This window comes from Trichechus manatus, unplaced genomic scaffold, assembly GCF_000243295.1.
Source record: "Trichechus manatus latirostris isolate Lorelei unplaced genomic scaffold, TriManLat1.0 scaffold00102, whole genome shotgun sequence".
Lineage (NCBI taxonomy): Eukaryota > Metazoa > Chordata > Mammalia > Sirenia > Trichechidae > Trichechus > Trichechus manatus.
Window position 1 is genome coordinate 4698572 of NW_004444038.1, and position 13019 is coordinate 4711590.

At 39.2% G+C, this 13019-nt stretch overlaps 1 protein-coding gene across 3 annotated transcripts; it reads right to left on the minus strand.

Annotated features, from left to right (window-relative positions):
• Positions 1 to 3939: 3939 nt before the first annotated feature.
• Positions 3940 to 13019, minus strand: LIG4 (DNA ligase 4). 3 transcript variants are annotated; one of them, XM_023737390.1, is made up of 3 exons: positions 12886 to 13019; positions 8758 to 8895; positions 3940 to 6887 (listed from the first exon to the last, which is right to left on the minus strand). In XM_023737390.1, the coding sequence occupies exon 3, from the start codon at positions 6866 to 6868 to the stop codon at positions 4121 to 4123; it is 2748 nt and encodes a 915-aa protein (XP_023593158.1). In that variant the 5' UTR covers positions 6869 to 6887; positions 8758 to 8895; positions 12886 to 13019; the 3' UTR covers positions 3940 to 4120. The 3 variants fall into 3 exon arrangements, with proteins under 3 accessions (XP_023593158.1, XP_023593159.1, XP_004382993.1); XM_023737391.1 differs by having other exon boundaries at positions 8758 to 8898; XM_004382936.3 differs by lacking the exon at positions 8758 to 8895.

Sequence of the window (13019 nt, forward strand, 5' to 3'; positions counted from 1 at the left end):
CAGTGTTTAAGCGTCTGGCTGCTAACTAAAAGGTTGGCAGTTCAAATCCACCAGCCACTCCTTGGAAACCCTATGGGGCCGTTCTATTCTGTCCTATAGGGTTGCTATGAGTTGGAATCGACTCAAAGGCAATGGGTTTGGTTTTGGGTTTTTTATAGGGCCAACAATAGCACATGTGAGGGACATGCTTCATAGTTCAATCATGTATATGAGACTAATGAGCACACCAGCCCAAAAGCAAAGATAGGAAGGCAGAGAGGGACAGAAAACTGTACGAATGGAAACAGGGAAACTTGAGTGAAGAAAGGGAGAATGTTGATACATCACAGGGTTGGCAACCAATGTGACAAAACAATTTGTGTACTAGCTGTTCAATGAGAAACTAATTTGTTCTATAAAATTTTACCTAAATTACAATCAAAAACAAACAAACAAAAAGATTTAAGGAGACATAAGTGTGGCATTGTCCTGAACATCCCTTCTTCCACTGGTTATTTGTCTTTCATCGACGGAAGTTTAATATTTTATGTAGTTCAATATACCAGCTACTTCTACAAGCTTAAGTTTCTAGTCACACACCGATAAGGTTCTCTCTATTGTAAGCTTATGAAAATACTACTTATTTTCTTCTAGGACTTTTAGTTGTACTTTTGAGATTTAGACTTCAATCTTTAATTATTTGTAGTTTCTTTCCTGGAATGATAGACAGCAGGGAACAATATGTTATATACACATACATTTTTCCATCCTAAAAGGACAGTCACTTTTCCCAAAATCATTTATCAATTAATTTTTCCCTGCTGATTTAAAATGCAACCTTTATATATTAAATAATTATATATAAAGAGATCTGTTTCTAGAGCCTTTTCTCTTTCTCTTTGATCAATTTGTCCCTACCTGGAGGAATCACTTTCATTTGTCACTTTCAAATGAATCCTTAAATTTGTTAGAGCACATAACCCTACATTATTCTTCTTTTTCAATTATTCTGGGCTATTTGTCTTCATTTACTTTTACCTGAATTGTTTTTCTTGTGTTATAGCATTAAATACAATCCTGAGAAAAATAATTAAATTACAGTGCTGAAAGAAAGTGGCCTTCATCTGTACCTTAATTAGGATTAATATTTTCACAGTTTTACTTGGCTACCATGTAACGAGAGGAGCCCTAGTGGCACAGTGATTAAGTGCTCGGCTGCCAACCAAAAGGTCAATGGTTCCAACCCACCAGGCATTCTGCAGGAGAAAGACATGGCAGTCTGCTTGCATAAAGATTACGCCTTGGAAAACCTATGGGGCAGTTCTACTCTGTCCTATAGGGTCACTATGAGTCGGAATAGACTCGACGGTAATGGGTTTTTTTTTTCTTCTGTATTATGTAACTACTCTATTGTAAAAAATAAAAAAATAACCCACAGATTCAAAATAACACAAAACACATGTATAAATAGGTATGCATATATATAGCTTAATGAATTATTGTATGGCAAACATGCCTGCAATCACCTTTGAGGTCAAGAAAGAGAAATTTTTTATCTACCTTAGAAGCTCCTTCACGTGCCCCGTGGCAATTACGAAATTCTTTCTTCCCCTCAAAAGAAACCACTACTTTATCATAGTACTCACTTCCTTGAATTTCCTTGTAGTTTTATCACCCAAATATATGTACGTACGTAGACACTCTAGTTTAGTTTTGCCCATTTTTAAATGTCTTTTATGTCTCTATCATCTACAGATTCTTCCCCGTCTCTGTATTTTCCTTATAATTTTCCTGCTGCAGAACCAGGGACGTTTGACCTGTATAGTTTCCCAGTGTCTGGTGCAAATCAACATGATCATTTATCCTCTGGATTTCCTGCAAATCAGCATCTAGACACAGGCTTGATCTGAAGCATCGATGATTCTTTCTTAGAGACTATAGCTGTATGTTCTGTCATTTCTTTTTTGTGGTTAGTATAGATACATTAATCATTGGAGGTTCCAAAATGTTGATATTCTAATCCTATAGATTCTTTTCATTTAGTACTTATATGTACACTTTTTCCTTCTGCCCATCTATTTGATTAAACCAGTAGCACTGCTTATATGGAGTCATGTAAAAGGCAGGATAAACGCTTGAACCTTTATCCCTTTATTTACCAGGTTTCAGAAAAAACAATGGTTCTCTATCTTCCTATGACAGTCCCTGGGTAGCACAAATGGTTAAGTGTTCAGCTGCTAACTGAAAGTCTGGCGGTTCGAGCCCACTCATAGGCACTTGGGAAGAAATCTTGGCAAATCTACTTCCGGAAAACCCAGTGGAGCACAGTTCTACTCTGACACCCGTGCGGGTCATCATGAGTCGGAACAGACTGGACAGCAACTGGTTTTTTTCTATGAAGGTGAAAATTTTGTTGTTTAGTAAAATCACAGATTTAAACATACTTGATAGCTTTCAATCAATTGTAATTATTGTCATTTTTAAGCATTTCCATATTGACAGTGGGAATGTCTTCAAATTGGTTCCTGGCTACCTCTATCTTGAACCCAGTAAAGTTGATAGCTTCCTTGCTATCTGTTATGATCAAAAGTTCCAAGTTGATCTTATACATCTCTTGCTCCTGACCAGAATCAGCATTTTCCAAGAAGTCCTAGTTCTGTTTTGGGCCTTTGAAAGTTAAGTTGTTTTTAGACTTTAGAAGTCAAGAGAATTGGGAATTCAGTGATTTTGACTAGGGGAGTAACATGATGTGAACTGTATCTGTGAAAGTAAAAATTTTGTTCTGGAGAACCGGAAGTAGTAGGATTAGAGTACATGCAGGAAGACCAGTTAGGAGGCTATGAAGCGATCCAGTGACCTTTAGTTGCCTACGCTATAGTTGCTGGCAAGAGGGGTGAGAGGTGATACTTTGATTTATTCTGAAGCTCTATCTAACAAGATCTGCTCTATGCTAGAGGTTATGAGAACAAGTGGAGTTATGGATAATTCCAGGGTTTATAGTATGAGCCTGGAGGAAGAGATTTAGTGAGAACACTGGAGAGGAATGTAAGTCTGTTTGAGAAATCCAAAGTTCTATTTATGCAATATATGCAAATGAAATGATGTTAGGATTTCCTTTAAAATAATCCAGGGGATGTGTAAATATGTGACAAGATTGATCACTGATAATTGTAGAAACTGGGTGATGCGCCTCCACCAGCCTGAGCCCAGAACTAGACGGCACCTGGCTACCACCACTGACCGCTATGACCAAGCTCACAACATAGGGTCCTGGACAGAGCAGGAGAAAAATTCAGAACAAAATTCAAATTCACACACACAAAAAAAAGACCACATTTACTGGTCCGACAGAGAATGAAGGAACCCCCAAGACTGGCCCCCAGACACCCTGTTAACTCAGAACTGTAGCCACTCTTGAAGTCCACCTTTCAGCCAAAGATTAGACAGGACTATAAGACAAATAATAACACACGAGGAACATGCTTCTTAGTTCAGTCAAGTATACAAGACCAAATGGGCAACACTTGCCCAAAAACAAAGATGAGAAGGCAGGAAGGGACAGGAAATCTGGACAAACGGACACGAGGAACCCGGGGTGGAAAGGGGAAGAGTGCTAACACATTGCAGGGAATTGCAACCAACATCACAAAACAATTTGTGTATAAATTTTTGAATGAGAAACCAATTTGCGCTGTAAACTTTCACCTAAATCATAAAATTAAAAAACATATAATGTACTGAAGTTTAAAAATGTTAATAAAGTTCATTCAGCCGTATGATATACAAAGACCTATAAGGAATCCGATTTAAAGTAAAAAATTATATAGATACAGTAACATCACGCTGACTGAAATTATGTAACTCATGAGTTGTTTTAAAAATAAAGCAGTCATAAGGAATTACTTTAATAGAATATTAAATATTTTATTAAGAAGTATAATAAAATCACACACATTTGTTCCTCAGCTTCGTGCCCTTCACTGTCCTTACAATCTCCAAATTTAAAATCGTTTTCCTATATCTAAAAACATTATATAAACATAGTACTAAGAAAACAAAATGTGGCTTAATATTTCATGATTACTATTTACTGCAGAGTCCGCCAGACAACAGAAGCTTTTCCCCACTAGGAAAGCTAGCTTTAAATCAAATACTGATCTTCCTCCTGTAATTCACACCTGTCTATTGAATCAGTTACCCAAGCTTCTTGTAGGATTTTAAACTTTCTTCTAAGAGTCCTCCGGAAAGCTTTAAAATGTGCAACATGACTATGATCCTCCCCAACAATTACGTGAGAAACTCCTTCAGCTAAACAAGAAACTACTTTTGCCCCATGAAACCGAAGTTCCAATGCTTTAGTAGCTAATCTTGTTCCTTCGATTTTGGTACTCAAGTCATTAACAGTGGCATACAGGTCCAAATAAATCATGTGGTGTCGAAACATACTGAGAGGAGAGCTGTCCCAGGAATATCGATATTCTAAATCAGCAATCGCTGAAGCCATTTCCTCAGAAGTCTGTTCATTAGAATGTTTAATTACTGAGAACACTTCCTTGAGTTGTTTCAAATCTGTATCAACAAAATAACTATCACCATAGCAATCGTACTCAAGAGCAAAATGTTGTTTTGTTGATGGACACGTATGAATCATAAAGCGAGGCTGCCATGGCACACAGCTTTTGGTCTTAAAACACTCTAAAAGCCAGTCAGGCTTCACAACGTCATGTTTATTTGAAGAAATTATGTTTTTCACTCGGATGTTCTCAGACCCTGCAATTACACAGGCTGTGTCTGGGCCTGGATTTTGTACTATATAACCACCAAATTCTGCAATTCTGTTTTCCAGATCAGGCTTTGAATGCCCATCTACTCCACTCATAACACAAAACTCCATGTCTTCAAATATATTAGAAACTTTGTTTACATTAGAAAGATTAGGTGCTTTGAAGTGTTCAATAATCCCAATAACTTTCCTCATCTTTGGGGCAGCAGCTTTCCGCTTTTTTTCTTGTGGCTCATCATCACCATCTATGTAAAGGTGTCTAGATGCAAGCTTTCCAGACGCTTTCCCCCTAAGCTGCTCTAAGTCATCCAGAGTCATGCATTCATGCCACTCTTTGTCTTCTCTTATCTTTTCAATCCGTGGAAAACGCAAGGTGCAATCAGTTCTATACATGTCACTGGGGACAATCTCTGCTGCCTTAACCTGAACAATGACAGAATTACAAGGCTCAAGGTATACTTCTGGCTTCTCAGTTCCACATAAAATGCTACTTGGTGGAGCTTTTCTATGAAAAGGCTTCCAGTGGTTGGCCAACTTCAAACCCAGGTCATAGAGTTCTTTCATGGTGTAACCTGAGCCAACACGACAGAGAGTGTGAAACACAGAGGGTTTTCCACCAGGAGGGGGCTTCTCGGCCACGGCACACAGAAAATGAGACATCATCCCAGCCCGTGAACCTTTACCCCAATAGCCTCCAACAATTAAGATGTCCAGTTCATCCATAAGACCACTTACATACTCTGGCTTAATTTTTAACCATCCTTCACCTCTTTTGTCTGGCTTGTAAATGGACAAAGGGTATTTTACCATGATCCCCTCTTCTCTTTTATCGATTGCTTCATTCAAAGCATCAATTACTTCTGTCTTAGTATGTGCTGGTGTTCTCTGCACTATTTCTATTCTCCCTGGTACTGGTGTAAAAATACTGCTAAGAATTTCATACCTCTTTCTCAGGGTCTCATGTCCTAGCTTTTTATTATTAACCATCAATACATCAAAAACACAGTAACAAGTCTGCAGATCAGAATCTTCTACCATTCTTTTAATATCAAACTTATTTCCCTTTTGCATAAAACTTTGAGTATCTGGATTGTAGGCCATCATCTCACCATCAAGGATACAGTTTTGTATATTTGTTTTGAAAGCACTGTGAATGAATGGTGTTAGAGAACCTTTCTGCGGAGAATCACCAAACTGATCCGTATAGTCATACCCGTTTCGGGAGAAGAATTTATACACATCCCCATCTCTGTGCATTTGCATACGCTCGCCATCTAGCTTGGTTTCAATGTAGAAACTCTGGTGCTTCATGTCCTTCTCAATGTGCTGAATATCTGCTATAGCAGCTAGCATTGGTCTAAAGGCAGAAAATAAAGTGATAGAAATATCACTGAGTCCTACTGAAGGATCATGCAGTTGCCTGCAGACTTTTTCCAGATCTGTGGTGACACTATACAACTCAGTAGCATCATTATGAAAAACAGAAAATATAGCTTGCTGACTAACACCGAGCTTTAAGTCCTTTAGAATCATTCGTATGAACCATTTTTGTTCAAGGGCTGAACTCTGAGCTATGAATTGAAGAAGACTCTTCTTTACTAGGTTCTTTCTTTTGGCAGCATTATTGCTGGCAACTGAGTCTAAAATGTCATTTACTTGCTGTATGGTTAAACTTCCCTTCTGTAAACATCTTGGCTTCAACACAAAGTATGCAATCATTGCGAAGTCTCCAGTATCTCCACGAGTTCCAGTAGGCGTTCTGTAATTTAGAAGTTTAAGAGCATCTTTTCCTTCTCTAGGCAAATTAAGTAATTCAATATAAAGCTTAGCAAACATAGTTTCTTTGATTCCATAGGCCATCCTCTCTCTCTCTAGCTGAGGAAGAATGAGTCTCATTGCTGGATAAAAAGAGTCTGGGACATCTTTTTGGTTCTTATGAAGGGCATCATGAAATTTTCTCCAAGAATCTAAAAACTCCTTGAAATGTCTGATTTTTTCTTCACGTCCTTTACTTCTCTGTATTCGTTCTAAATTTGAACATAAATCTGCAAAAGGAACATGTGACGCAACAGCTCTCGAAGTTTGTGAAGCAGCCGCAGAAGCCATGGTGAATCCTCTGGTTTAACTAACAAAGCAAAAGAGAATAACTTTAAGTAAATGATAAAATTCAACTAAATATTTAATATAAGACCTCAAAGAACAGTACTTGATTCATAATACCCAAAAAACCAAACCCATTGCTGTCGACTCCAACTCATTGTGACTCTACAGGACAGAGTAGAACTGCCCTACAGGGTTTCCAAGGCTGTAAATCTTTACAGGAGCAGACTGCCACATCCTTCTTTCACGGAGCAACTGGTAGGTTACAACCGCTGATCTTTTGGTTAGCAGCCCAACACTTAACCACTGTGCCACCAAGGCTCCTTTGGGTTCATAATAGGTATTTATTAATGTTTGCTAAATGAAAATAGATCAATACTATACATGCCTCTTTTCAACCTCTACATTTCAGGATAATTAACTATTTTATTTCAATTCTAATTAGTAATTGTTATCAAAAGTATTACCAGCCCCATTTCCTATATTCACGATCCTGAAATTAATCATTTTAATTACCTTTCTCCCTGAATCCCAACTTCCACTGAATTAATTATTCTATTACTTAATTATTTAGCACATAATGCAAATGCATATTGGTAATAATAATGACAGAAAACCAAAATACGTTCAACTGACTTCATTTCTGGGCTTCAGGCAAGGTTCTTCCTTGCCTTATGTCTCTTCTTTTTCTGTCACACTTCCACACAGCACCAGAAAAAAACTTCTTAGAATAGACTTTTTTTTTTTTTAAAATCAAATCTCTCTCTCAGTCACTGAATTTAGATTTGGCTTCATAGGAAGACTGAACTTCTCAGCCTAGGGTGCTTCATCAAAAGGGGAAAAAATACAAAACAAAACTGTTGCCGTCGAGTCAATTCTGACCATAGTGACCCTATAGGACAGAGTGAACTGCCCCTTAGAGTTTCCAAGGAGTGGCTGGTGGATTCGAACTGCCAACCTTATGGTTAACAGTAGAGCTCTTAACCATTATGCCACCAGGGCTCCAAAAAAAATGTATCCTCTTTTTGTTACTTTTTAGGGAAAACTCTGTCCGAGCCAGCCAAAGCCTTTGTCTCCATTCCAGTCTTTCCTGATAACTATGCTAACCCCCCACATTCAAAATCCAGCTCAAGATGTCGTTGTTGTTCGCTCCCTTCGAGTTGACTCTGATGCCTGAAGACCACATGTGCAGAGTATAAAGAATAGAAGTGCTCCATAGGGTGTTCAAGACTGTGACCTTTGGGAAACAGACTGCCAGGCCTGTCTCACAAGGCACCACTGGGTGGACTCGAACGGCCGACCTTTTAGCTGGCAGGAGAGCACTAAACCGCTTGCACCACCCGGCCACTCCTCCAACTCGAAATACCACCCCCACAAAATCCTCACTGCACCTACCTCTTTACTCGAAATACCACCCCCACAAAATCCTCACTGCACCTACCTCTTTAAACTCTACTTTACAGTAGTTTCTTGTAGCTTTATAAATTTAAATTCATTAATATGATTTTTTTGGTTCATATTCGTATGCCAGTTATTCCCAAGTATCCACTGACTACAGAGGAGCCAGGAGCTGTGCTATAGGCAGGTACAATGTTTCTGTCTTAAAAGAGCACAAAGTCTGGTAAGAAAAAGGGGCATGATGAGAACAAATCGTAGTAAAATGCTAAGTGCAGTAACAAAAGTAAAAAGTCCCGAGACAGGGCTTTTTCACTATCCTCTAAAGTCAGAGAGGACATACGGGTAACTTGCTAGGCTAGCATCTAAAAAACTTCCTGAAGAGGTCACCACAGATACAAAATTTCTTTGTAATTTTAAATATTCACGTAAGTTTTATTGCAATCTGTAATATATCAGAGTTATTTTAATATGGTTTAAACTACGTAACATTAACTTACTTTTCCAAAAAAGACCTCAAGTAAAATTTGTGCTCCAGATATATAAACCATATTTTATCTTGTGAGTTCAGACAGCTCCTGACACACCACCATGTATCCCAGGTAACAGCGAATCGGAGAAGCTTCATGGTGGGAGATCTGCTAATACAGTACAGAGACCATAAGATTTCCCATCTCCCAATCCCCCATCACAGCATACAAAACAGAATACACACACACACACACACACAGACACACACACACAATCAGCCCAAGCCTACGTTATCTAGTATTTAGCAAGAAACGGAATGGCTAATTGCAACACCACATTTACCAAACTGTCAGTCTCTATAGGTCAGTAATCACGCGGTAATGCATGCCTCTAGTGTCTGACACACAGTAGTTTTGTTTCCTGAATGAACTACTGGATACCTAGAGCTGAGTTCCTGGAACAGCATGCTAGGGAAGGCCATAGACTAGTGACACACAAACACACACCAACATGGCTACTGGGATTCAATTTGGTTACAAACATGAAGCAGCTCTGACTATGCTAGCAATGGTTCACAAGAGCCATTTGGTGGCCTACAGAGGGGAGAAGGTTGCATTCTCAGGCTAATTCCTGACAGAGGAATCCCAAAACTTCTACTGAGCCAGTCAGACCAAGAGATAAAGCCATGGGACTATCCTCTTTCATTTTTTATTTCTGAATATAGTATTGCTTCCCCTGTGTCTAGCTTGCATGACTGACCACACACCACTGTGGTTATGTACGTACAATACCCTACCTCTAAAGCATACTTCCTCAAGTGGGTACATTATATCGCGTCATATTTACATTTACAATTTATTTACAATGCATATAAAATGAAATACGCTAAGAAATACTCCTCTGAATGTCCAAGTATTGGTACACAGTTTCTGATCTATCTATAGGTTCCATATGGTCTCAAAGTCAAAGTTTCCCTCAACAAGTTCCAGGCAAAGACTCGAAGTATTTGATAACAATGTGGAAATTGAGGTAATGGTGGGGATACACACATATCCTGAAATTGCTATATAGATATCAAAGATTCCAAAAGTAACATAAAATTAATAAACCTAAATATTTTTACTCATTACAATTGCATAAAAAGTCCAAAATTAGAATTTCCATTGCTTTTTACAGGCTAATATTACTTTTTTGGATTCTGCAGTTTGGGGCTGATATTTTACATTTGTGAAAAGACAAACTAAAACAGTCGGGTGGTTAAGTGTGTACACAAAATCTAGGTTCAAATAAGAACTCAAACATTCAGTAGCTGTGCGATCTGGGTCAACTACTTAATTTCTCTCACCTTCAGTTTCCTTAAATGCAAAATGGGGTTGATAAACTATCTAGAAATTAGACTGAGGATGAGAGTCCCCAGTGCTTAACACAGTCCCCGTACTGAGTAAGTCTTTAATAAATATTACTACTGTAATGCTTGATATTCCAAGCAACATTTAAAATACAAATATTATAAAATAACAAGCAGATAAAACAGAGGGGGCAGGACACTTCAACTTTTGACAATGATAAGCAAAGCTTTCAAGGGAATGAATATAAGTAATTGGGACATAATGATTTATCATCCATTCAGGTGCTGTCTATATTGTCCTGAACCAACACAAAAAACAAAGCACCAAGTTATTATTCCATGAATATAGGGGAAGATTCAGTGTCACTTCATTGGGCAGAAAGTAACTAGTAACAACAACCTCCAACATCACAAAGGGTAACGAGAGAAAGTCATTTCCTCCAAATCTACAGTCTCTTCCACCCCAATTCTACCTGCACTCTGTTGCAAAAATTACATCTCTAAGGTGTACCTATCACTTCTCTACTCCCTTCCCCTCTCAGGCCCTCAAGGGATTCCTAATGAATACCTCTCCTTGGACAAATGACATTACCTCTTTGAGCCTGAGGATGATTTGTAAAATGGGACCATAATTTTTTTTTGAGGGGTTGTCGTGAGAATCGGAATGTAGGCAATTAAAGCACCTAACACAGTTTTTGACAGTAAAAAATGGGAGAAATGATTCTCTCCCCATCTCCACATGCCATCCAGGGGGTTTGGTAAAGACCCCTGAATTAAATGTCAGGCTTCTAACTCAGTGCAGTCACCAACGGCTATGTAAATTTGGCTACTCACTAATTAACTGGTGATCCATACCCCTCACCTGTAAAGTCAGGTGAGGCGGATGAACTAAAGACTTTTTAATATCCTATTCAGAAATAAGAAAAAGAATTAACTTTTAAGACATGACTATGTCCTAGCTCTTCACTATTGCAACTCAAGGCTTGAATTTTTTCTTCAGTTCCTTCAGCTTGAGAAATGCCAATGAAGAATTCTATGGGGAAAATACTGAACGATGCAGGAAGTATCAAAAGAAGATGGAAGAAATACACAGAGTCACCGTACCAAAAAGAATTGGTCGACGTTCAACCATTTCAGGAGGCAGCATATGATCAGAAACCGATGGTACTGAAGGAAGAAGTCCAAGCTGCAGTGAAGGCATTGGTGAAAAACAAGGCTCTGAGTATTGACAAAATACCAACTGAGATGTTTCAGCAAACTGATGCAGCGCTGGAAGTGCTCACTCGTCTATGCCAAGAAATTTGGAGGACAGCTACCTGGTAATCGACTGGAAGAGATCCATATATAAACCTATTCCCAAGAAAGGTGATCCAACTGAATGCAGAAATTATCGAACAATATCATTTATATCACATGCAAGTAAAATTTTGCTGAAGATCACTCAAAAGCAGCTGCAGCAGTATATCGACAGGGAACTGCCAGAAATTCAAGCTGGATTCAGAAGAGGATGTGGAACCACGGATATCACTGCTGATGTCATATGGATCCTGGCTGAAAGCAGAGAATACCAGAAAGATGTCTATCTCTGTTATAATAACTACGCAAAGGCATTTGACTGTGTGGATCATAACAAATTATGGATAGCATTTCGAAGCATGAGAATTCCAGAATACTTAATTGTGCTCATTAGGAACCTGTACATAGATCAAGAAGCAGTTATTGAAACAGAACAAGGGGATGCTGCGTGGTTTAAAGTCAGGAAAGGTGTGTGTCAGGGTTGTATCCTTTCACCATACCTATTCAATCTGTATGCTGAGCAAATAATCCGAGAGGCTAGACTATATGAAGAAGAATTGTAGGCATCAGGATTGGAGGAAGACTCATTAACAACCTGCATTATGCAGATGACACCCTTGCTTGCTGAAAATGAAGAGGACTTGAAGCACTTACTGATGAAGATCAAAGACCACAGCCTTCAGTATGGATTACACCTCTAAATAAAGAAAACAAAAATCCTCACAACTGGACCAACAAGCAACATCATGAAGAACGGAGAAAAGATTGAAGTTGTCAAGGATTTCATTTTACATGGATCCACAATCAACACCCAGGGCAGCAGCAGTCAAGAGATCAAAAGACGCATTGCATTGGGCAAATCTGCTTCAAGACCTCTCTAAAGTGTTGAAAAGCAAAGACGTCACCTTGAAGGCTAAGGTGTGCCTGACCCAAGCCACGGTGTTTTCAATTGCCCCATAAGCATGCGAAAGCGGGACGATGAATGAAGAAGACTGAAGAAGAACTGACGCCTTTGAATTGTGGTGTTGGTGAAGAATATTGAATTTACCGTGGACTGCCAGAAAAACTTATAAATCTGTCTTGGAAGAAGTACAGCCAGAGTGCTCCTTAGAAGCAAGGACGGCGAGACTTCGTCTCACATAATTTGGACATGTTATCAGAAGGGATCAGTCCCTGCAGGACGACATCATGCTTGGTAAAGTAGAGGGTCAGTGAAAAAGAGGAAGACCCTCAACGAGACAGACTGACACAGTGGCTGCAACAGTGGGCTCAAGCATAACAACGACTGTGAAGATGGTGCAGGACCAGGCAGTGTTTCTTTCTGTTGTACATAGAGTCGCTGTGAGTCGGAACCGACTCCACAGCACCTAACAACAACAACCTGTCCTAGCTTGTCTATCTGTCACGCCTCTCACAGCCAATAAATACTTGCTGAACAGGGAGGAGAGAAGCATGAGGTGGCAATCTCCTGCCTTAATCACTCTTGCCCAGGCTCCACCTGCCCAAACATTACCTCTTGCTTGTTCCGTTGACGGGGCGCCCACTTCTGTCCACAGCCGCCGCACAGACTTGCCACATAATATGAAGCCAAAGTCTACGCCACCAAACTGGAATCGAGTCAAAAGAAGCCGGTTCCTCCAGCTCTTC